We start from the raw sequence: 26,117 nt of genomic DNA on the forward strand, positions 1-26,117 counted from the left end.
TTGGGGTCCAATCTCAGTAGCTATATTTTTATGAATGGTTTTATTGGAACTTAGCCATCTCTGTTACTCATAATGGCTGTGACTCACACACTTCAACAACAGACTTGACTGCTGGTGGTGCTGCTTTATATCCACAAACATAGAGGGTCTCCTGTCTGGCAGACCCTGAACTGTAGGATGATACCGGGCGGGCATTGGCTGCTTCAGTTTTACACTCACCTGGGAACTCAGGTTGTAGAATGAAGTTCCTCTCAATTCCTTACAGGGTTGAGGACTTTCCAGTGTACTCAGTGGCTTGCATATGACCTTGTGGTTTTCTCTGAGAGCTCCTGGCATACACTCACCTTTCCTAAAGCCAGCTGAACAAGTTAACTCAACTCTACATCATGGCAAGCTGCTGAGCCCTTCAGTGAATTGGGGTGGCCTGTGGAGGGCATTGAGTCCCCCGTGGGCGGGCTTGGGAAGGATTAGATCAGGTTAGCTACAGGCTGGTGTTTTTGTCACTGGGAAAATACTAGAAAAAGTGAGCATTAGAAGAAAATCTTAGGGAAAAAATTGTAGGTTTATTTGTTTTATGTTAGAATTTTCCTGCATATATGTACTTGTGCCACTTAGTGCCTGGTGCCCATCTCACCCTCAGGCATATTCTGGATTTTAAAATGTACAGAGATCATGTTCTTGTGCTTAAAAATGTAAGGACTTCAAAAGTCAAGTAACTATGCATTATATACAATATATGAAAAACTTTAATAAGTGCCAGGATGTTAATTGGTCCTTATAAAAGCAGTTGACTTTATTTTTCCAGAGGGACATATAAAATCATTACTATATATCAAAAGTAAATTTTTGAGTAATTGATAGATACATATTTACCACATGCAGTATTTTTAAAGTGTTATTGCACAGACCTTTGAAGTCGCTTGTAAATATTGCCTGAGGAGTGAGAAAAACAGAGACATTTGGGAATACGGATTATTTACCACGGACAAATATTGTGCTCATATTTTTCCATAGGGCCTTAGTGAATGCTTATAAGTTGCAGCCTACACCTGGGGTTCAGAAAATTGGCATCAGCCTCTTCTTTACTGTTGTGGACTATGTCAGCGATGAGACCCAGCGCCATCCTCCTACGAGGCAGTTCTTCACTTCGTGCATCGAGATCTTGGGGCAGGTAACACCATTCCCGCTGTCAGCCATGCACAGACCCTGAGTTCTTGGGTTTTGACTAAATACAGTCAGAAGCCTTTGGAGAATCGCTGGCTTCCTGTGATGTTGGTAGAATTTTTTGTCTAGAATGTTGCTTCTTCTACAAATGAGATTAAATGGTGCACATCTGGAAGGCTAGGCAGACATCACATTTTGGCATAGGTTTTCATAACATGGCTGAAGTTCCTTTATCATTTGCAAGATAGTTTCTAATTAATTTAAGTTTGTCTTCACACTGACTCTGTATAGTTGATATCATTCCTGTCTTGAAAATGATCAGCAGAGTGGATTCAAGTGGCATAGCCTGTAATCTCAGCTGCTTAGGATCACAAGTTCAAGACCTGCCTAGACTGCATAATGAGTTGAAGGCCAACCTGGGCAACTTAGCAGGACCTTGTCTCAAAAAGTTAAACAAAAAACCAAAAAAGTAGGGGCCATAGCATGCATGAGACCCCAAGTTCAATCCCCAGTGTTGCTACAAAAAGTTTTTAAAAAGAAGCAAGTGGTCTTTGAAAAACGAAGCAACTTCTCTAAAGCATCACCTGTGAATGCTGGAGCTAAGAAATGAGCCTAGGGCTTCCAGCTGGGTTCAGTGCTGCTCTCCTGACTGTCGCTGCCTCCCAGGTGCTGTTTCTGCCACCATTTATTTACCTGTTTCAACAGTGCAAAGGCAAGGTATTCATGCAGATTTATGGATGTGATATAAAGGAAATCTACTTGTTTGGAAAATGTCAACCCTGGTCACACATTTGCATCCAAACTTAATTGATCACTTGGATACCCATAAGTGGGAATGCCAATCAGATTCAACCACGTGTTGTTTTTCTGGCATTTTAACTCAGGGCCTTGCCTATGCTGGGCAGGTGCTCCACCACTGAGCTGTGTCACCAGACGATAGTTCATTTTCTTCTAAGAACTTTGCTTCTCATCAAAGTTAATATGTTAATAATACTGTATGAGCCATACAGTATAGAACCCAAAGTCTAAGAAAATGTTCTCAAGATTCTAAATACCAAGGGATAGTAGTAAAATAGCTATAATTTGAGTTATAAACATGCTCTGTCATTTTTATCCCTACATAGGTACTTACATAGACACTTCAGACAGATATGTGCTGAGTTATTTCCTGTACACTTAAGTGTATCTTTTAACTTCCCTTGCTAGTAAGTACAGGCCTGCCTGCACATGTCAAATGTCTGTTCCATAATAAAGACATGCTTTAAGGTATTGTGTTCACATTTTTTTGGGTGACTGTTTTGCTAAAGTCTCTCTCTCTTTTTCTACAATAAGGCTGAAATTATTGTTCTTACAATATTTTCTTTAGTATTTACTGTTTTCTGAAAATGTGACTGCTGTATCAAAGGAATTTGGTGTAACTGTATATTTATATTTTATAGCATTATGTGCTTTTGCTCACTGCCCTGCTGGGAGATTTGCGCATAGTTACACTATCATAACTAACATTAGGAATTCCCATTCTTATTAAAGCGTTGTCCCCGTATGGACCAGTGTTTGTAGAACTGGAGATTGAGCCTTAAAATTTGGCTAATCTGATAAGGGAAGTAGAATGCCAACCCTTTAAAAAGTTGTATTGCTATTATGCTGTGTGTATGAATGGAGACCAGAGCTTTATCACTTTCTGCCTTTCTTGAGACAAACTCTCACTCAATTTGAGCTAGGCTGGTTGCCTTGTTAATAAAGATCCAGAGACAGATATTGGGGTTCAACCCAAAGATTAGAAAAGCAAAGCAGCAAAGCTACTAGAGAGCTCTACCTCTAAGAAATCATCAGACTGAAAAAGAACAAGTTCTGCCTTATATTCCTCTCTAGCAGTGGGAATAAAGGTATGTGACTCCCTAGTGCTGGGATTAAAGGCATGTGACTCCCTAGTACTGGGATTAAAGGTGTAGGCCACCATTACTTGGATCTGTTTCTGGATTGATCTTGTGTAGCCCATGGTGTCCTTGAACTCACAGAGATCCATCTGCCTCTTCTCTCAAATCCTGGGATGAAAGGTGTGTGCCACCACTGCCTGACATCTAGTGGCTTAGTTTTACCCTCTAATCTTCAGGCAAGCTTTATTTATAAAACATAAATAAAATATCACTATAGCTTGTGATCTTGACATCTCTACCCTCATCACCCATCAGTTCCAGGCACCCAGCCACTGCTCCTGGCTTTTCCTGTTGGTGCTTGGGATTAAACTTGGGTCTTCCAGCTTGTGCAGCATTAACTCTTCTGAACTCTTTCCCCAGCCTCTGTATTTAAAGTTCTCTCAAATTATATATCTCTTGGTATGTTTATTGGCAGAGTGTGTGTGCGCGCACACATGCACGCTTGTGTGTGTGTGAGTGTGCATATGTGTGAGAGTGTGCATGTGTTTGAGTGTGTGTGTGTGTGTTACTGATTATTTTCCTTTGTACGTTTTTGGGGTTTTGATGTGATCAGAAGAGTCCTTCCAGTACTAAGTTACTAACTTAGTATTTGGAGAGCAATGTAAGCATATTTTTCTAACTATGATTTTTTTGTGTCTCAGTGAAGTTAAAATTTTAGTAAACCATACCTGTGAGCCCTGCCTATTATTTTTATTGTGATCATTCTTAGGAAAGCCTTCCTGACCCTGAGACTACTTAGAGAATCAGTTAGATTCTAGTGTATCTTAGCCTTTGAGCCACATTAATTTATTATTATTATCATTATTATTATTATTTGAGACAGGGTCTCACTTTGTAGCTCTGGCTGTCCTGGAACTCACTGTGTTGACAAGGCTGGCGCCAAACTCACAGAGTTCCTCCTGCATCTGCCTCCCAAGTGCTGGGATTAAAAGTGCCTGATTTTAGATATCTTCTGATTTTATATTTTCATCCACAAGACCTTATTTTACCTAACTTAGTACCGCTGAAGACTGCCTCAGAGAAGCGGCAGGGAAATTGAGAGGCAGCTCCCTTTTATTTTGTGCAGGTGTTTATCAGCGGCACCAGGTCAGAGTGCAGGAAAGTGCTGCAGACCATCCTGAAGAACAGACGCCTCTGCTCTCTGCTCTCCCCGTTCTTCACCCCCAATGCGGCGCCGGCAGAGTTCATCCACCTGTATGAGAAAGTGGTGCAGTTCTTAAGCGAGGACAACAGTGACATGATTTTCATGCTGCTCACCAAGGTACTAATGATTCCGCCTGGGAAAATCGGAAGCGACTGTTGCTTCCCATGCCGAGAGGCCCTTTCCACGCTGCGTGATCTCAGATTAGCCCGACTTTACAGCCTCCCCATTGTGGGCACCGGCTGAGCTGCACAGACAGTCGTACTCCAGAGTGTGACTCTCAGAGCACAGCATCCCAAGCTTTATTTTGTTTTGTTCTTTTGAGACAGGGGTTTTCTGTGTATGCTTGGCTGTCCTGGAACTCACTGTGTAGACCAGGCTGGCCTCAAACTCACAGAGATCCGCCTGCCTCTGCCTCCCGAGTGCCCAGCCCAGGCTTTAAAAACTTAGTACAGTCATGAAATATTCCTCATGAAATACTCCTTATGAAAGAGGAATTTAATAACCCTTTTAAATGTATCTTGAATTTGCTTCTATGGTGTTTGACCTGTGAGTCATTACATGTCAGATTCATATTTGAATACACCTGGTCTAAATAAACTTCCCTTGTCCTCATCCGAATAGAAGACTATTCGAGCAAGGCAGTGACTTAACCCCTTGAGAATGTCAGCACCTTCAAATATGCTTCTGTGACATTTATGAAGCAATGGGTCCCTGGTGCTTTTTAGGGTGAAGAGACTGAGCCCAGTCTATAACAGAGGTGAATATATTTTATGGTGTGGGATGTTGAAAGATTCCAACAGTCTGAATTTTATAAGCTGCAGTAGGTAACAAATGGCACTAAAAAGATGGCTGTTAAGTAAGCTCCGTAAATTGGCTGCTTGGTTCTGACACTAGCACATGAAGGACAGCTCTGAAACTCTGATGAGGCCTCAGAGGGAACTTATAATAAAGCAGAAATGTATGGCATTTTCAGAAATAGAATGGAAGTGTAAACCTACAGTGACTGGTTAGTCAATGAGTGGCTTTTGTTTGGGGTTTGTATTTTTGCGATGCTAGGTGTCAAACCTAGGGCTGTGAACATTCAAGATGAGTGTTCTGCTTCTGATCATATCCTTAACCAACCCCAAGTAAGATTTCATACTTTAAAAGAAGGTTGTTGAGCTGAGGACATGCCATCAGCTCAGACACCCGATGGAGACGGTGGCGTCATGGTGCGCATCAGTTACATTCACTCGTGCACGCGTGTGTGCATTTTAGTTTCTGTGTTTGTAGACAGCTAACTGCAAGATTGCCTCTGATTTTTAAGTTTGCACAGACCTCTCTGCTTCATTTAATTTTCTAATGTAAATAAAACTGCTTCTTGTTTCTGTTTCTTTTTTAGTTCGATGTTAAGCAATGGTTAAACGCCACTAAACCTCCTCTGTCTGATCGTACCAGGCTCCTGGAGTCCATTCACTTGGCACTTACTGCCTGGGGCCTTGAACCAGATGAAGATATTTTGATGCCATTTAATCTTTTCTGTAAGCACTGGACTCACCTTCTACTCTACCAGTTCCCTGACCAGTACAGTGATGTTCTCAGGCTGCTGGTGCAAAGTAAGTGTCTCCATCTGGGTGTGATTGGTAAGCGCTCAGTGAGTGTCTGCTAGCCTATCCCCACTCTGTAGATGCCATCTGAAAGGGTTAAGATGAGGCTGGAGATGGCTCAGCAGGTGACTTCCTTGCCACCCTCGCCTGATGACCATAGTTAGGTTCCTAGAAGCCATGGTGAAAGGAGGGAACCAAGACCCCAAGATTGTACTCTAATTTCATATAGAGTTCTGTGTCATCTGCTCTCTCATTCATCACACACTCACATCACACACTCACATCACACACTCACATCACACACTCACATCACACACTCACATCACACACTCACATCACACATCACACACACACTCATCACACACTCACATCACACACTCACATCACACACACATCACACACACATCACACACACATCACACACACACACTCATCACACACTCACATCACACACACATCACACACACATCACACACTCACATCACACTCACATCACACACTCACATCACACTCACATCACACACTCACATCACACTCACATCACACATCACACACACACACATCACACACACATCACATCACACACTCACATCACACACTCATCACACACACGCTCATCACACACATGCTCACACACACACACATCACGCACACATTCACACTAATATAATTTCTCATCACAGTTGGAGGGTGGGGTCCAGTGGCTTCGTGGAGCTCACTCCCAGTTAAGTCACTTTTTTGTCTTTTCTTTTGTCTTTTTCTACCATGTATTCCTACAGATTTGATTGAATTATTATCATCTTCATCATCATTTATTTGTAAAGTACATGTTCTTTGTTTCGGGTTGAAAGTGGTTTGGGAAAAACACAGACCTGTTGTCTCTGTCCCTTCTCTAGGCTCTGCAGAGCAGCTGCTGAGTCCTGAGTGCTGGAAAGCCACTTTGAGAGCCCTGAGATGCGATGCCCCAAGCAGCCAGCAGGGGGCAGCTTCTGTGGACAGCACCGTGCTTCATAGTGCCTCAGAGGTTCTCTTGTCAGACAAGCAGGTGTGAGCTTTTGGTCTTGGGCAGCTTTATGTATTCTTTCCCATTTTGCTTCCTGTGCATTTTCAAACAATTGGAGCACAATTAAAAGCTGGGTTTTTTGTTTTTATTTTGGTGTGTGTGTGTGTGTGTGTGTGTGTGTGTGTGTGTGTGTGTGTGTAAGAGCTCTATGTCGTCTTTGACCTTTGCCTGGACTACTTTTCTCTTATGCTCCTGTCTGAAGAGAAGGAAAGCCAGCATTCCCCTGTACAAACCTTCCTCCCACCCAAGCACATCTGATTATCCCTCCGTGGTGTGGCCCACCAAGCCCTCAGTTTTATCTATGGTGGCTTCGCATAAGCACCTGAAGCTCGGTGCGGTCCACACCTGCACTTGCAGCTAAAGGCTCAGCGGTGGGGCCTTTCTAGTTATCATGAGGTCCTAGATTTCATCTACAGCCACAGAAAAGAAGAAAGGGGCTGGGGAAGATTCTATACCAAAGTGGACGTTTAGTGAGCAGTGTTTGGCTGGTTGTCTCTTCTAGGTAATGGAGACCATCCAGTGGCTTTCTGACTTCTTTTATAAGCTTCGACTATCCAAGCTGGACTTTAAAAGCTTTGGATTGTTCTCGAAATGGAGCCCTTATATGGTTGATGTGGAGACATTCCTAGGATACCTTGTGAAAAGGCTGATTGACTTAGAAATCTCCTCCTTGACTCAAAACCCGACGGCCAGCGGCAAAGAAGGTATTGTGCTTCCAGTTGGTGGGAGCTAAGTGCTGTGCCTTCCATTAGGAGAAATTCAGATAGACACATTAAGAGATCCTTCTCAGATGTCAAGGAGAGGGAATAGGAAAAGGGTACAGGTGTGAACCCGTATATTCATCATATCTATATGGTTTCACAGCGAGTATAGGATGCTTGCTGTAGCTTGTCTATGCTCCTCCTTGGTGGGGATATGGTTCAAAGAGAGGTGTATTTCTCTAACTCCTTCCTATCATTTACCTAGGCTAGGATAATGTTGAGAATGAAACATGTATCTTGGAAAAATGTACATTATAAAATTACTTATGACGTTGTGCTATAGTAAACAGTAAGCTCACTTCATCATAGCAATTGAAAGGGGAAGCCTGCATTGTTGCACTAACCATACTGTTTCTGTGTCAGCAAAGGCTTTACAGGGAGGAACAGTAGACTGTGTGCACTTAGTATGAGCTGGAGCCAGTGGGCAGAGTGAGGGCCTTGTTTCTAACAACTGTGCTGTTTCAGTGCTGAGGTCCCTGTACTCACAGATCGTCCAGCTCTTTAAGCCCTGGATCCTGGTTTTAGAGGACAGTGAAAAGTAAGTAGTTTGTCATATGCTCCGATTTCTTTGGAATTTATTTACTTAAGTTCTAATGATACTTATTACAGCTCATGATGATTTCACAGATTCAATTTTTAATACAGTGGCATTTAAGTTGATAAAATACAAAAGTCAAGCCATTTTTGTTTATATAATTATTCATCTGAGCAATTAGTGATGTTATCTTGATATTAATTTTGGAACAAAATGAACCACTAATTTCCAATTTTCTACAGTAAGGAAGTTGAATTTGTTTGCATACTTAAGAATTTTTTTTCATAAAGTAGGTTTATAAATATGGATCTCAGCATTTTCTATTAACTCAGCTATTTTTAGAATTAAGTTGTATATCAAATTATTGGGTCAGGGATGCCCCCTTAATCTTGTAACTCTGACGTTAAATGAAAACATTGTTTCATGAGCATCAGGATACATGGTGACATAGTCATCCAAACCCTATGAATTGTTCTGTGGGTGGCTCTTCTGTAAAGCTGTGCAAATAAACTAGATGAGCCCAGTACTGGCCTTAGGAGAGAGGGAAGTCAGTGTTAAGGGTTGATGTCACAGGCATCCTTCACTTTCAGGAGCTCCCAGCTCTGCTTCAGGCTGCAGAGGCAGAGTTCTCTGACTTGCCAGCCCTAGACTCTTAACTCTGTCACATGCGCTCTCATTCCTAAGCATGTTTCTTTCCTGTGAAGCAGCCAACAGCGACATTACCCCTGGCTAGAGAGTGATGCTGTGGTGGCCTCCAGCATCGTGCAGCTGTTCACTGACTGCATTGACTCACTGCACGGCAGTCTTAAAGGTAGGGAGGTGTCATGTGGTGCCCTCTTGAGTCTTCCCTTCAGCCTCTCCATCAACTTTTCCTCCTGCTTTCCTAAGAAGCCGACAGGAGAATGGCCGCTGCCACAGTTACTGAATGTCTGTGTTGCTGCTCTGAGTTGCGTAGTTACAGCCCGTTTAGTACCCCAGGCTTCTGAGAGTATTGCCTACTCTGGCTTCTGAGGGGCTTTTGTGCTGTTTTCCATGACGGCAAACACCTATCCACATAAAATAAAAATAGATTAAAAAGCCAGTGTGAAGTTATACTTCATCGTGATTTTAATTTTTTCTTTACATTTAGAGAGAGAGAGAGAGAGAGATTTCTGTGGAAATTGGTTCTCTCCTTCCTTCATATGGGTTCCGGGAGTCAAGCTCTGGTTGTCAGCCTTGGCAGCACACACTTTAGCTGTTTACCGATCTGCCTGCCCTCATCGAATTTATTTTGCATTTCTGTGATATTTAGTAATGCTGAGCATTTTTATGTCCTTGTTGATTTTTTTTTTTTTGAGAAATGTTGAAATATTTCTTTTGAGGAATTCTCCCAAAACGCTAAATGAAGAAAGACGTGCTAATGGTGTGGGATTGCATACATGAGAGGGCAGCCGGCTGTAGTGTGCATTTTGGTTAAAAAGCCATTTAGAGGTTTTGGAGAAGAAAGCTAATCACCTTGAGAAGACAAACTGTGTTTTGTATTAGCATTTCTTTTTCTTTCCTATCCCTTTTTAAAGAAACCAAATGACCTGAACTGTATTTCCTTTTACAATTCTAGACAAGCTATTACCAGGTGACGAAGGAGCCCTGCAGCTGCATCTGCTGCATTACTGTGAAGCATGCACAGCACCCAAGATGCCGGAGTTCATTCTCTACACTTTTCACAGTGCTTACCAGAAACTCACGTGGAAGGACCTGTACCCTGACCAGAGGCTCATGGAGGCCTTCTTCAAGGTCCGGCCTTTGTTGGTGTCCCCTCCCCAGTGTGTCCCTTCTGTGTCACCCTCTGGTACATACTGTGGAAAGCAGCAGCCTGTGGGAGCCATGCGTTAGTTAGTGATTTGAACACATCTTTTAGACCAGTTTTAAAGCGCAGAGAAAGGCTGTCTCTAACATGTTGGCCGTTCTCTAGTTTAAGGGATAAGGCTGCGTGATTCCCTAGCTTACTGAGTCCTGGCTAGTGTTTATCTCTATAATCATTGTTATAATATTGGATAATATTGTTAGGCCTGCTTGTGAATGTTGTGTGAAGGCAAAATGTGAATTAGTACTCAACTCCAAGTTGATTTCAATAGTTATGATGGTGAATAATTAGATTGTGGGAGATAAAGCCATCGTAACAAGCAGTGACACATCATAAACATGGAAGGACCTGGAGTAATCTTAAGGAAGGCCAAGATGTGCGTGTGAACCTTTGCAACAGAAGCAATAGTTCCAGGAGCCCCGCGGCAGCTTCAGCAGCAGCAGCCTGGGCTGATGTGCTCTGTTGTCAGAACCTCAGTGAGCTCGGCTCTTATGATTGTTTCAGCTCATTAGTCACCAGTCCATTTGTGCTTCCTCCTAACCTAATGTCTGTCATGTTTATTGCTGCCGAGTCATTTCAGGGCTTTAACTGATAGACTTGTATATTCGTGATGATCACTAAGACACAAATATTAACGATTAGTAAGATGCAGTGGGGCCTCTGGTGGTTTTTTTGTGAAGCCCTACCCAGTACTGCTCTGGCAACCGCTCTTCTGTAGCTGAGCTCCAAGGAAGCTGATCCTGTTCAGCCATTGAGGTGCAGGGCCTGAGTAGATACTTAATCATCATTACGAACACATGAGAGAATGTTGGCTTAATGACCTTTAAGGCACATTTTCAGTGAGAGGGATGCTGTAGAAGACTAATTAAACTGTGGAATAGTCTGCCAAGGAACGATAGAGTCTGTCTCTAGGAGTTTTAAGGACTAGGTAGCCTTGATCTACCCAGAAGCTGAGAATCTCTTAAATTGCAAGCCGGATGGAAAGGCTGGAGAAGAGACTGTAAAAGGATGAAGAGTTGTCTTCCAGGAGGGAGCAGACACAAGTCACCACCAGAGTCCAGTCTCATCCTTATTTTATAAGTAGAGTAGAGGTTTTTAATATTAATCTTTAAAAGAACAATTTATGGCGCCTAAATTTGTTAAGATAAACAAATTAAAAACAGTGAAATGGGCTATAAAAAACAGCTTTCAGGTTGATTATGCACCCAAGTACACCTCTGAATAGAGTTTAAATATTAGATTGTAAAGTCCAGTCATGTGGAGACATTTAGAATACCGCATTACATTGGAAGTTCATATTAATATTGTATGTCCCAGTGTGGTGGTTCTCTAAGTGTGGTCTCAGGAGCATCCTTATGAACATCAGAGGGGAACTTGCTCATCCCTGCTCCAGCACATCCCCGGGAAGCCAGCACCTCTTGGATGTGCCAGAAGTTGTTCTGATACGCACTGAGGTTTGAAAACTTCTCACCAATAGAGCTTTCCTTGAGCTCCAGCTCACCCGAGGTCCCTCCACTCCTACAACTCCAGGGGCTCAGTGACAGGGAGTTTCCGCCTTCTTGGGGCCAGGGAAGGGCACTCTTCTCTTTAGAATCATTAGACAGGGAAGTACAAATACGCAAGCTCAAGAATGCACGTGTCTACTGGACCTGGGAGGAAGTTATATAAGGCACGATTATCAGTGAATATTTATAGTCTGGGGAAGAGTGACCTCTTAAAAACATGTATAATACATATAATATACTATACTGTTTTTTGTTCACTTCAGGTGGAGCGTGGAAGCCCCAAGAGCTGTTTCTTGTTTCTGGGGTCTGTACTCTGCAGAGTCAACTGGGTCAGTGTGCTGTCCGATGCCTGGAATCCCAGTCCCCTTCCCGAAACCCAGAGCATGGTTGTCTGTCTGCTTTTTATGATGATTTTGCTGGCAAAGGAAGCTCAGCTGGTCGATCAAACAGTAAGTTTGGGGAGCTGTGATCAGCTGTGGCTTCTTAGTGCATTGTTTTCTCCTGATGAAGTTTTCCTTACAGACATTAGTATGAGTAGATGCTCAGCATCTGAGCTGTGCCTTCAGCTACCTGCTTACTTTACTGGACAGCCCTTAGTCTAGCTCTAAATAATAGAACCCTGCTGATAATTTTATCTTCTTAGTTCGGTGTGCTTCTTGAAGTCCATGTTGCTGTGTACACCCGAATCCATCTGAATTCTTGCAGATCTTACTGCACTTTTGCCATGACTCCACTTGATGCTAACTTGAGTGTGTACCTCCTTGGTTCTCTAACTTTTCTGTTCTTATCATAAGCTGTCTTCCCACAGATAACTAGAGACATATATTTCTTGGGAAATGAATGTAAAGCAGCTTGCCTTCCATTTTTAGGATTCACCTTTACTAAGCCTTCTTGGACAGACAAGCTCACTCTCGTGGCATCTTGTGGATCTTGTGTCATACCAGAGCGTGCTGGGTTATTTCAGCAGTCATTACCCACCATCTGTCATCCTGGCCCAAGACTGTTCTGCTGAACGCGTTGTGAAGCTCTTAAAAGTATCTGCAGGACTCTCTGTTCCTGCTGAGGGCCAGAAGCATCTCGTAAGTTGAGTGAGTGGTTTAAAAATTGGCATGTTCTTTGGGACCAGAAGTCGAACATATGCTAGTAAGGCTAGCCATGAGTCTCCTGACATGCTCCACAGAGAAAGCTGGGTGTGGCCACCGTGTGCTCACGGCCTCCTGGGTCCTTTGGTTTGACTTTCCCCATTTACTTGCAATGCCTTAGGTAGACTGGAGATCAGTGGGCAGGCTTTAAAATTGAATGTCTTAGTCCACAGAGAGGCAGGGAGAGTGATGAGTGTAAGCTGGAGGTTTGAGTTAGAGTAAATATGAACATTTTGGGGGACATTTTTGACAAGTAAATCACTGTTTGGTTAAAGGCATTGTTAATGCAGTTTTGTGGCATGGGGCATTCTCGTCTCTATGCCATCACTGTTTTGCATAGCTGCAGACACATCTCCTGGGCTGGCTAGATGAGGTCTTTTGTGGCTTCCCAATCTGTCCTCTTCTGTTGACAGAAGTTTCCTGTCTTGGAGCCACTTGGTCCCAAATACCTGGCAGTCACTTTCCAAATTACCACACAGAAGCTTAATATTACTTATAAATGTTCAACCAATAGCTCACGCTTATTATTAACTAGCTCTTACATTTAAAGTTAACCCATATTCCTTACTTAACATTTGCCACATGATAGTACCTTTTCTTAGTACAGCATGCCCATCTTGCTTCTCTGCTTCTGGCCAGCATCTCCTGACTCCACCCTTCTCTTTCCCATCATGCTTAGTTTGTTTGCCTGCCTATACTTCCTGCCTGTCTACTGGCCAATCAGTGTTTTATTAAAACTAAATTTGAGGGACAAATCTTTAGAGTGTTCAAGAGCATTGTCTTCACTCTGCTCAAATGGTCAGTGCCATGCTGTGCTCCCCAGGAGAACTGAGCCAAGTGGTCAGTGCCATGCTGTGCTCCCCAGGAATACTGAGCTAACATTTCTCGCTCAGTTCATTTGACTGACAGGATTCTCTCTCTCTCTCTCTCTCTCTCTCTCTCTCTCTCTCTCTCTCTCTCTCTCTCTCTCTCTCTCTCCCTCTCCCTCTCCCTCCCCCTCCCCCTCTCCCTCCCTCTCCCTCTCTCTCTTTCCTTCTCCCTCTCCCTCTCTTTCCCTCTCCCTTCCTCCCTCCCTCCCTCCCTCCTTCCCTCCCTCCCTCCCTCCCTCCCTCCCTCCCTCCCTCCCTCCCTCCCTCCCTCCCCCCTTCCTCCCTCTCTCCCTCCTCATCAGGACATAGTTCCAAAGTGCCAAGCCTTCACTCGTCAGATGGTTCAGTTCCTCAGTACCCTGGAACAAAGTGGAAAAGTCACCTTCCCAGTCCTGGAGCAGGAAATAGCTAAGCTCTTAGATGACGTCATTGTCTTTAACCCACCTGGTAAGTGACCAGTGGAAGCCACATACTCGTGCGGGCAGTGAGTTCTTGTGTGTGTTGGGCTTTGTGAGCTGAGGAGGATGGTCAAGACCACGACTCCTGATCCAGACAGTCAGGGCCCCTGGGACAAGCAGCAGTGTTACAGTTTGAGGAGAGGTTGACCCTGGCAGATGAGGATGTGAAGTGACCTGTACTGAGGTTCAAGCTGGATAAGACATTAGTGATGATCTGGAGGAAGCAACTTTATAGGGGGTTAGCTCGTAAGTAGAAGTTCAGAGTCACCTGATAGCTTGTCAAGACATTTCTGTGGAGGGATTTGTTGCTAGCAGGTCAGTGAACAGACATCCTGCCAACAACTTCTACTGAAAACAACCAAGAATGCTCAATAAAATGCAAAAACCAAAAATTATAATTATTGGTAGAATGGTAAAAAGATAAGGAATTTTAAGGTTAGAAGTAGAGTATAGTGACTGGAGAGATGGCTCAGGGATTAAGAGCACCGGCTGCTCTTCCAGAGGGCCTGAGTTCATTCCCAGCAACCACATGGTGGCTCACAACCATCCCTAATGAGACCTGGTGCTCTCTTCTGGCCTAGAGTGCAGGCATACCTGCAGGTAGAAACACTGTATCCATAATAAATAAGTAAATCTTAAAAAAAAAAGAAATAGAGTGTAAGAGAAAACTTATGAAGGTAGACAGAGTAGTCAAACTGATTTTTCCCTGAACCTTCATAGGTCTAGAGGGAGCTGATAATGCCCAGGGCCTCCCTGAGATGGGGGCCTAAAGGAGAGCCTGTGTTTGTTAGGCACAGGTGAGCTCCTGTGTGAGGAGAGCAGAAACAGCTGCCTATTGTGGCTTGGTGTTTGGTCAGATATCTGTGGGAAGGAAAGTGGTCCACTAAAAATGGTTGAGTACAAGCAGATCCTCTTGTTGAAGAATTCATGTGAGATAATACAAAGTAAGAAAACCAAAAGGAATAACAGAATCATAAGCAGTGTAGGAGCTAGGGTTGGTCATGGCTGACTGTGAAGTCCAGGAATATTAGCACCCTAGGAAGAGTGTGCAGCAAGAACTGGAAGACTCACTAGAGTCGAGCCTGGTTTGTAGGAATCAGTCATGGCTTTGCTACTGAGAAGAAAGGCAAAAACAGGCTGATTCCGTAAGGAGGTTCATCATATATCAAAATTGCTGCTGCTGTTCATTTGAAACTGAGATAAGGCCTTTTCATCAAGAATATTTATACTCAGAAATGCATGAAAATATATGCATGTTGTGATTAGCACTTTCAAGTGTTTAAGTTCTTACTTGACAATAGTTTTTGCATCAGATTAGGGTCCGTTTCACACTGCGTAGTGAATTTATTACTTCAATAGGTGTGATGGGTAGGACTTCCAGTGCTCTTCCCTTTTTCGTGGACGTAGAGAAGTGAGCAGGCCTCAGTTCTAGTCTATTACAAAAAGTACCTTATTGAGAAACCCTGTCTCGAAAAAAACCAAAAAAAAAAAAAAGAAAAAAAAAGTACCTTATTCAAGATAGCTAAGAACAATACCTGTTCACTAGTAAGACATGCTTTCTGTTTTGAAAGGGATATGCTCTATCTCCGTGATGTTCTCGGTCTCTGACAGTTTCTTCTGAAATGAATTTGTTCATTTTGTTTTTGCTATTCTCTTTCCATCTCTCTTCTTTCTAAAGGGCCCATTGATATTACCAGTCTGTCTGCTTATTTGGAAAGTAAAGAGTTGAAACAGCTGTTATTAGGAAACTGTGAAAAGGGTTTTCCTTACCTTTGGCTGTAATTTAAGTGTCATTTATTTGGTATAAACTGCTGTAGAATATCTGATGACGGAAGTGGGGCTACTGTTGTTCACCAAAACTGAGGTCTAAGGATCGCATGCTTGGTTTTTCTATGAGCAAAGGTTGGAAATTACAGACTAATTATTCATGTTCTGATAGGTGAGATATTTTTCACACCATCTCAACATATATCTTGTTGTTTTAATTTTTTACATAAATATTTTTATACAATATGTTTTGATTATGTTTTGTCCCCCTTCCCTACTCCTCCTGGATCCTCCCCACCTTGCTATACACCCAAACTTCATGTTCTTTTTCTTAAAATGAAAAATGAACAAAAAAACCCAAAGCCAAAAATTAAAAAATCAAAAAAAAAAAACCCCAAATGAACCAGCAAAATAAAAAATGCCCAAATAAACAATTTAAAATGAACCAAAGAGTCCACCAACAATCCCATAAGGTTCATTTTATGTTGACCTCCTAGACATGAGGCCTGCCCTGGAATGTGGTTGATATAAGGCTGTTGTATAAGGCTGCTTGTTTGTTTCCTGGCTGCCCAGACTCCTGAAATAATCACTCAGAAACCATATTATGTTGACTGGGGTTTTCTGTCCCACCAGGTCCCACATCCGTTTAGTCCCAAATAAACACACAGAGGTCTACATTAATTATAAACTGATTGGCCTATTAGCTCAGGCTTCTTATTAACTCTTATAACTTATATTAGCCCATAATTCTTGTCTGTGTTTGCCACGTGGCTTGGTACCTTTTTCGGCGAGGCAGCTACATCTTGCTTCCTCTGCGGCTGGGTGATGGCTGCAAATTGAGCTTTCCTCTTCCCAGAAGTCTCCTGTTCTTGTTGCCCCACTTCTACTTCCTGCCTGGATACTGGCCAATCAGCATTTTATTAAAAATGATGCAAGTGACAGGATAAAAGACCATTGTCCCACAGCATTGGGGAAACTCCACTGGAGGATATTGATTTTCTCCGTGCTATCAGGTATCATTTGCAAATAGCTTTTTGATTAGGGATGGGACCCTGTGTCCACTTCTCTCTCTCAGTGCTTGGACCTCATCTGGCTTGAACTTGTTCAGGTCTTATGTGTGCTGTCATTGTCTCTTTGAAGTCGCATGTGTGTATCAGCCCTGTTGTATCTGCATGACACAGTTTGCTTGGGGTCATCCACGGTCTTTGTCTCTTATAGTCTTTCCACTCCTCTTCTGCATAGATCCCTGAGCCTTGAGGGGGGATTTTGATGAAGATACTCCATGTAAGACTCTCACTTTTTGCACATTGTCCAGCTGTGGGTCTCTTCGTTAATTACCATCTACTGCAAGAAGAAGCTTCTCTGATGAGGGTTGGGTGAGACATTGGTCTGTCAGTGTATCATTGGTAGTCATTTTATTGTTGTGTTCCATTATCAGAATAAATGGTAGCAGGCCTATGATCTATCTAGTTTCAGGTACTTGGCTACTTTAGCAATGCCAGGTATGGGTTCCGTGAGTGAGCCTGAAATCCAATAAAGAAAAAACTGTTTGTTTACTCCTGTAACACCCGGGTCACTATTGCTCCACCGTGTCTTGCAGGGAAGTCACTGTTGTAGGTCACAGGGTTTGTAGCTATGTTGGTGTTGTGTTTCTCCTCTGGTAGCTCGCAGCGTACTTTCCAGCACTAGTCAGTAGGGGCGAAGTTCCTAGTTAGGCACCAGCTTGACTTCTCTGTTCAATGATAGAAGTTATCATCAGCAGGGCTTTACCATCAGGTAGTGGAGAGCAAACAGTCACCTTGGCAATGCCTGTATTGTTTGGGGGTTACCAGTGGGACTCTTTTGTCCAACAACTGAAGATGTAACTTATTCCTGACACTAAAGGTTTTACTTGGTAGCATGTCTAGTTGGAGCATCGTCTTTCCTGTGATTTGGTGACTCCATTTAGATTACTTTCATATATGTATGTATCTTAGGAAGCTTCTACAGTAGTAGATTTTCAAATGGTTTTTCATAAGGCCTTTAGTGTTAGTTGTCTCTCTCCATATTTCCTCCTTTATTCTGCTCTCACATCCCTCTCCCACATCCCTCTCCTTATTTAGTAGTCCCGGTCTAGTTCCCCTTTGGCTCTCCATAACATTATATTCTATTTCTCTTCCCTGGGAGATCCCGTCCCCTCTTGGTTTTTTACTGAGTGCCTGGCCTCTGTGGTTACTCAGATTATAGAACACTTACTGAAGTTTAAAAGCTAACATCCACATATTAGAAAAAAACAGGCAACATTTGTCTCTGGAGTCCGGGTTACTTCAGGATGATTATTTCTAGCTCAGTCCTCCAAATTTCATTATTTTATTGAATATATTACATTGCGTGAGTGTAACACATTTTAATTATCCATTCATCAGTTTATAAAAACCTAGGCTATTTCTAATTTCTGGCTATTGTGGATAGAGAGGCAATGAACATGAGTAAATAATTCTTTAATAAGCTGTAGAGTCCTTTGGGTATATACCCAAAAGTTTTATAGCTGGATCTTGAGGTAAATAGTTCCCAGTTTCCTGAGGAACCTCCATCCTGATTTGCAGAGTGGCTGTACCATTTTGCACTCCCACCAGCAATGAGTAAGTGTTCCCTTTCTCCATGTCCCAGGCAGCATGTGCTGTCATTTGTTTTATTGATCTTGGTCAGCCTGACTGGGGTTAGATGAAGTCTCAGTTGTTTAATCTGCGTTCCCCTGATTTCTAAGGATGTTGAATATTTAAGTGTTTCTCAGTCATTTGTGTTTCATCTTTTGAGAACTCTCTGTTTAGTTCTATACCCCATTTTTAAATTTTATTGTTTTCTTGATGTTCAGTTTTTTAGTTCTTTCTAACCATCTATCAGATGTGTTAAGCATCTCTGGATTCAAAGTTCCCATTGAAAAATCAGACGTTTTCTAATATTCCTTTCTTTATTATGTGATCTGGTCTTTCTTCCTTCACAGATTTAATTATGCTTTCTTTATTTTGTACATTTAGTGTTCTGGTTATGATGTGTCATGGGAATTTCTTTTCTGGTTCTACTTGGTGTTCTGTATGCTTCTTGTACCTTGATAGGTAATTTCTTTAGATTGGGGCAATTTGGTTCTACAGTTTTGATAACTATATTTTCTCTGCCTTTGACCTGAGTTTCTTTTTCTTCTATAGCTATTATTTATAGGTTTAGTGTTTTCATAGTGTCTTGATTTTTTAAGATTTAACATTTTCTTTGACTAAGCTATCTATTTCTTCGACCTTGTTGTCTTCAAGCCCTGAAATTCCCTCTCCTATGTCTTAACTTGGTGAGGCTTACCTCCGAGCTTTTTGTTTTGATAGCCCTCCTGAGTTTTCATTTCCAGTTTTATTGTAGTTTGGGTTTTCTTTAGTTACTCAGTTTCTTCGTTAAATTCTGCTTTCATGTCTTGAATTGTTTTCATTATTTCACTCAGCTGTGTTTTCAGTCTTCATTAAGGCATTTATTCATATCCTCTTTACGGTCTTTGAACATAGAGAATGGCTATTTTGAAGTTCTCATCTTATGCTTCCACTAAATTGCTTGTCTCAGGATCAGTTGTGATAGGGTTTGGCTTCTAGAGGATGGGCATTGTCTTGTCTGTTCATGTTTGTGTTTCTGGGATCTAGGCAACTGAAATTAAGATGCTAGGCGTGTTTATTGGTGTGGCTATCTGTTCTGCTTCTTGCTGGGTGGGTATTCCGTTGTTTGTTTACTATTGCCCACTCTGGATTCTAGCCACCTGAGTGTCTGTGGGGTCCCTGTAGAGAGTGTTTCTGTGGGTTGTGGACATCACGGCTATATGGAGATGGCTGGAAGAGAAGGCTGAAAGGGGAAGCAGGAAAGAGCTGGAGGGACCAGGGTCTGCACCAGGTGGTAGAATCCCCAGGAAATGGAGGTGAGGTGGGAGGAGGGGGCTCCTAGTTACAGACTCAGCAGGACTAAGAGTGAGTCTGGAGAGACAGCAGTGGAGTACGGGAAGGATAATAAATTTAGCTTACTTGAGTCCAAGCCCAGGGTAATCACTGGGCGTCCCTTGTAGTGAGAGTGATTCTGCAGGTTGGCAGTGTCATGCAGGAATGGAGACGGGCTGGGAGGAAAGGCTGAGAGGGGCTGTGGGAATTAAAGTGTTACTCTCTCACATACTTTATTCAGGGAACTTGTGGAAGTTCCTGATTTCCTATTCATAAAATCCAGTTGTCATCAGATCCTTTCTGCCTAGTCAGACACCAGGAGTGTGATGACCCTGGAGAACAGATAAGAACTGTTGTTCTTATGACCTCTTTCTTGTCCCTGTCCTAGTGGTCTGAGTGCATATCTGTCTTTGTCTTTAGATATGGACAGCCAGGCCCGCCACATGGCCCTCAGCAGCCTCTTTACAGAAGTCCTAATGATGATGAACAATGCAACTATTCCAACAGCGGAGTTCCTCGGTGGCAGCATTCGGACCTGGATTGGCCAGAAGGTTCATGGGTTGGTAGTGCTGCCCCTTTTAACAGCAGCCTGCCAAAGCCTGGCATCGGTCCGCCACATGGCAGAAATTACAGAAGCCTGCATCGCTGCCTACTTCAAGGAAGGTAAGAGGATACCATCTTCTGTTCTCATTGGAGTGATCTTTTCCAGGAAGACGAAAGCCTGTCGTCAGGGAGTGTTCCACTCTTCCCAAAGTGGCATTATTCTAATTCTGTGAGGAATTCTCATATCACACACACACACACACACACACACACGCACGCACGCACGCACGCACGCATGCGCACACACACTCATACACACACACTATATATGTATGTATGTATATATATATATGATAGAAATAAATTTTTTTCCATCAAGAGCTAATCAACATCAGAACATGTGGCCCATGTCTTTTGGGTTCAATCTTATGTTTCGAGAGAGAAAAAAATGCTAATTTGTTTTTTACATTGCTTTAGAATGTCAGACCAACCATGTTAAGATAGCAAAGTCAGTTTTCAAAACAAATGCTGTAAACCAGAACTTATATATAATAATGTGGTAATTTCTTCTTTTTTTTTTTTTTTTTAACCATGTTTGGTGAGAGGAGTTTTCATAGAGATCTTTTATTTCTTCTTGCCTTGCTTCTTAAGATTTATTTATTTTATTTTCTATGTTTGGGTGTTTTGCCTGCATGTCTTTATGTATAGCACATCTGTGCCAAATGCCACATAGGCCAGAAGAGGGTGTGGATCACTTGGAGCTGGAATTACTGAAAGTTGTGAGCAGCCATGTGTGTGCTGGGAATTGTACTCCGGGTCAGTGCTCTTAACTGCTGAGCCACCTCCCCAGCCTTCTTGTCCTACTTTTAAAACTATTCTATGAGGATCACTTTTTGCTGTTCCTCCTCCTTTTATTGTTCTTATTCTCTTCCACCAAACTTTGGAGATGGTAATTAAGAACTTCTCAGAATGGCTCTTCTCAACTATGATATTCAGATATGAAATATTACTATAAATAACAAGAAAGGAAGAAGATCAGAGTGAGCAGGGTATGATGCCCATACCTGCCATCTGCCCTGGCTGCTGTGGAGGGACTTTGTATCTCACCGTGCACCTGCCTTCGCTCCTCCCAAAGGGTTGAGAGCCTTCAGGACAACACTTAGGATTCAAATTTGTTTGCGTTACTAACATCAAAATGGTTAATGAGCTGTACTTTAGTGAGTAAAAATGCTTATGAGAGATTTATTTTCTTAGAAAAGCCTGTGTTGACTAAAGTTAAACTCTTTGGTACCTGAAGATGCTAATCATCATCACATAATGAGAAAGGAAATTTTGAGACACACAGTTCTGAGTTCTAGTTTCTTTGAACCTCTTCTTGTTAAGTAGCAGCTGGTGGAGGCTGCCAGTCTAAGTGTCGGGGCATCTCTCACTTTTCTGGATTCTAGGCCACTCTGAGAAATGATGTGTTACATGAAAAGTGAAAACAGTCGTTAGAATTCTTTCCTTTTTTCATAATATTTTTATTGATTATTTGGGAATTTCACATCATGAACCCAGAGCACACCCACTTCCCAGTCCTCCCAGGTCTGCCCCTACCCCCAACCTTGAGACCTCCCCACCAAAAGAAGGAGAAAAAGAGCAATTCTAATTTGTGTTGCCCATATACGCACTGGAACGTGGTCAGACTCCCAGTTGCCGGCCCCTTAAGAAAAACTAAGTCCTTTCCCACACGCGCCCCGGCCAGAAGCCGTCAGGCCAGCATCCTCATCACAACTGCTAGGAGTTCTCTTCAGTGGCTTTCTGTTTACACTGTCGTTTTGGGGGTGGGTGAACTGGGGGTGGGGTTATCATAGATGCCTTCTGTGTCCCTCTTTCTCAACTGTGAGTCTGCAGTCATTGATGCCACTTCAAAAGTAGCTTCCTTGCCCTTTACAGTCAGCAGGAGCATGGGTTGTATGGATCATGGACTTCTACATGGTTTCTGGTGACAGCACGGACCATAGACATCCACATGGTCTCTGGTATCAACACATCCCGCGGACCTCAGTTTGGTCCCTGGTGGCTGCACAGACCATGGCATCAACACAGCCCATTCTTATGTACACGAGCATATACTGATATTTCCTCTTGGTGTTTTTTTCCTAGGCTCCCTCAATCAAAATTTAGGATGGGGCCCCATTCTGGTGTCCCTTCAAGTCCCCGAGCTCACCATACAAGAGTTTCTGCAGGAGTGTTTAGCCCTCGGCAGTTGCTTGACTCTCTACGTCTACCTGCTTCAGTGTTTAAACAGTGAGCAGACTCTGAGGAACGAGATGAAGGTGCTCCTCATCCTAAACAAGTGGCTGGAACAAGTGTACCCAAGGTATGCTTGCCCGCTGCCTTACTTGGGATTCCGGTTTACATAAGCGTTAATTCAAGAGCCAGAACCCAGGGATGCATAAAAGTCAAACAAGCTTTCAGGGGAGTACACATGCTTGGGGGACTGCAGCGCACCGCGCCCCCGTCTGCGTTCTTTGCGCTACAATACAATACAGTTCGCGAGCTTTCGGCAAGGGGCTGGATGTTGAAATGCACAAACACACAGAGAGACAGACAGACAAACACACGGACATCTAATCACTGGTAAAAAGCCCTTTAATAGCACCATGGAGGCTTAAATACCCAGCAGTCAAGTGGGCCAACAGGTGAAAACCCCATCCTCTGATCCTCTAGGCAAGGCACAGCTTTTAGTAACTCCAATCAGAAGGCTCTAGCAGGGAAGAGCAGCTGAAGACCAGGACTCCAATTGGTCCCAACAGGGGACTCTTAGTTGCTGAGCTAATTTTCTGAGCAAATATATTTTTTTTCCTTTAAATCTCCCCACACAATATTTGAGGCACCAACTTTCTTATAAATGAGGATCAAGTGACAGAGGATGTATGCAAATGTTCAGTCAGTGGTAGCTGTTCCAGCCCCATTGCTAGCAACCAGGCGTCTGTACTGGCCTGACCTTGGGGTTTACACCCTCAGTGAGCCACTAAGATCGCCCTGTGCACATTCACTGCATTCCCTTTAAAAAGGGCCCTGCCCACCTCCCATCTCTCTCTCTTTCTCTTTGTCTCCATCTGTCTTTCCTCCTCCTCCACTCTCCTCTTCTCCTCTCCCCCTCCTCCTGTCCCCAAAGGCCTGTCTCCCCTCTTCCCTCTTTTCCCATTTACTTCCCCCAATAAAAAAAACCCCTCCTTCTGAGCTCTGCTGCATGTCGTCTTTCTCTCGCGCGCTGCTTTTTCTATAAATTACAACACCCATTACTTTATTAACATTTTGCTAACACTCTAACCTTGGTTTTATTTTCTTCAATTTTAATTTCTTCAGTTTTGTGTTTGTTTACTTAACTTGTGTGTGTGTGTGTGTGTACTTGTGGGTTCCTGGGGATTAAACTCGGTATAGGCAATTACCTCTGCCCACTGAGCCGTATTGCTGGCCCTGGCATATGACTTTAGAGTAATGTATTTCTCCCTCCTGTAAAACTCAAATGTGAGTTTCTGTTAGACGTGAGTGGGAAAAGTACTTACATTTCTTTTGCTCTGGCTCCTCCCCCAGCTCTGCACAGGAAGAAGCAAAGCTGTTCCTGTGGTGGCATCAGGTCCTGCAGCTGTCGCTGGCTCAGGTGGAGCAGAACGAGTCGGTCCTGACAGAGTCCGTCATCCGGATCCTGCTCATGCTGCAGGGCAGGCAGAGCCTCCTGGCCGAGGAGAGGCTCAGCTCTGGGATTCTGGGGGCTATCGGCTTGGGCCGGAAGTCACCCCTGTCCAACAGGTGAGGAAGCCTACCCTGCCCGCCTCGGGGGGGCCTCAGCTGCTCCCGCAGAGGTGTGATCCTGGGATAGGCTTTTGACTTAGGGCACGCAGGTTTCTGAGAGATGAAGACAAAAGGCCACAGACTGTTTACATCTTTATATTATAAAAAGCATGTTTGTTCTTGATTTACAACTTTGTTTTAAAGGTCAAATCCTACCTTTTGTTCATGCTGATTTCATTTTTATTTTGAGCCAGTGACGATGTATTAAAATATCTCAGTCCTTTGTTTCATTCTGGTTACTTGGTCCCCATCCTGTGAGTTTGGGGGAATCAGGGCCTGTTAGGGACTCAGTGTAGAACTGTCATAACATCATGGTGGGCTTGGTTCAGTTAGTTAGAGGTGATGAAAGACAAGTCTGGGTTTTGTGGCTTAGAGTCCCAAGGCAGGGAAGAGTTTGCCGGTGGTCCTCCATTCTGAGCCACAGCGCTGTCCTCCTCACGGTTTCTTCCCTCTGCCCTCCCCTCCCCCTCCCCTCCCCCTCCCCTCCCCCTCCCCTCCCCCTCCCCTCCCCCTCCCCTCCCCCTCCCTCCCTCCCTCCCTCCCAGCACTCCCTTTCTAGTGTCCACCCCAGCTATAGTCTGGCTTTCTTTTCAAATCCTTGCCACTCTTGAAAAGAGTCTACTGTGCTGACATGCACTGTGTGGTAACTTGGGGATCTCTCATTCCAGACCATATAATACCACGTTTGTTTATGGTAGGATGTGACAGACACAGTTTTAGTTTTACTTATATTTGTTTGCATACCTTTTGCTTGAATCAAGTGCTTTTCTTTTTTTATTATGGTAAAATATGTATAACTTAATTTCTTATAGTAACCATTTTACTATGTATAATTGAATGACATTCACAATGTGATTGCCATCACTAGCTCTAGAACATTCTCTTCACCCCTCAAGTAAGCTTTGTAGTCACCAGTCAGCTCCGTTTCCTTCTTCCCCTCATCACTGACAACTGTGAATTGACTTCTTCTTAGGACATTTCTAAACATGGAATTGTATAGTATGTGGCCTTCAGTATCTGGAAATGCTTTCCCGAGGTCATCCATGTTGTACTGTGTGTCAGCAGTTCTTGCTTATTTTTATTTATGTTCTTGTGGTACTGAGGATTGAACTTTGCATTCTTGGCAAGTGTCCTACAACTGAGCCACATCCCTTTATTTATTTATTTATTTGTATGGCTGAGAGGCACACCCATGAGTGCGGATCTACCACATTGTCCATTTAGAAGCTACTGCACATTTGCTGCTGTTGTAACTAATGCCGCTGTGAATGTTCACGCATACGTTTTTGGCTATGCCTGTCTTTGGTTCTCTTGTGTGCATACCTAGGAGTGGGATTGCTGGGTGATGTGACAACTCTGTTTTACTTACTAAGACGGTACACATGGCTCTCTGTAGCAGCCCCATGGTGTACCATGTCTGACTGTCCCAGCTATTCTGTCTTTACTATTCTGTCTTTATCTGAATGGGTACACACTACTTGGGTAACCAAGAAAGGAAACATTAAGTAGGGTTTTACTGAAGAGCTTAACTACAGAAAGGATCTGGAAATGGAGCTATCTTGTTTCCTTTTAAAATGGGAAACACGGTTTGTATGCGAAACTGTTCACTTTAATGGTCACTCACTTCTGACCTGTTGTTAACACTCAAGGTTCCGTGTGGTTGCCCGAGGCATGGCTGCCTTCCTGTCAGTTCAGGTGCCTGCAGAAGACCAGATTCGTCTGAAACCTAGCTCTGAATTACATCTGACTCCAAAAGCTCAGCAGGTCAGTGACAGCAACCTCAAGGCTGGCAGTTCTGACTTGTGCCCACCAGGCCCGAAGCTCTACAGTAGCCTAGAGCCAGCTCCCTGGGTGGGCTTGTCTCAGATCCTGAACTGAGTTCTCTAGGTGCCGGGCTAGAGCAATGAAGAGACAAGCCAGATCAAGCTGGTCTAGGGTTGAATTTGGTACTGGAGAGTATGGTGAGTGTGCTTCCTGCTACCAGGGCTGGCACTGCACAGAAAATGGCTCACTTGA

General features: G+C 43.4%; 1 protein-coding gene across 3 annotated transcripts in view; it reads left to right on the forward strand.

Annotated features, from left to right (window-relative positions):
- Epg5 (ectopic P-granules autophagy protein 5 homolog) overlaps positions 1-26,117 on the forward strand; it is an 89,721-nt gene that overhangs the window by 59,456 nt on the left and 4,148 nt on the right. The window contains exons 29-43 of one of the 3 annotated variants that reach the window (XM_038329696.1): positions 1,015-1,171; positions 4,168-4,362; positions 5,627-5,840; positions 6,728-6,876; positions 7,397-7,598; positions 8,121-8,193; positions 8,895-9,001; positions 9,788-9,963; positions 11,802-11,987; positions 12,408-12,617; positions 13,852-13,996; positions 20,139-20,381; positions 22,407-22,623; positions 23,844-24,059; positions 25,751-25,865. In XM_038329696.1, coding sequence (XP_038185624.1) covers positions 1,015-1,171; positions 4,168-4,362; positions 5,627-5,840; positions 6,728-6,876; positions 7,397-7,598; positions 8,121-8,193; positions 8,895-9,001; positions 9,788-9,963; positions 11,802-11,987; positions 12,408-12,617; positions 13,852-13,996; positions 20,139-20,381; positions 22,407-22,623; positions 23,844-24,059; positions 25,751-25,865 — 2,605 coding nt within the window. Of the gene's footprint in view, positions 1-1,014; positions 1,172-4,167; positions 4,363-5,626; positions 5,841-6,727; positions 6,877-7,396; positions 7,599-8,120; positions 8,194-8,894; positions 9,002-9,787; positions 9,964-11,801; positions 11,988-12,407; positions 12,627-13,851; positions 13,997-20,138; positions 20,382-22,406; positions 22,624-23,843; positions 24,060-25,750; positions 25,866-26,117 lie in introns of those variants that run through there. The other 2 variants (XM_038329697.1, XM_038329698.1) reach the window with 2 other exon arrangements.

The sequence above is a fragment of the Arvicola amphibius genome, chromosome 5 (assembly GCF_903992535.2).
Source record: "Arvicola amphibius chromosome 5, mArvAmp1.2, whole genome shotgun sequence".
NCBI lineage: Eukaryota > Metazoa > Chordata > Mammalia > Rodentia > Cricetidae > Arvicola > Arvicola amphibius.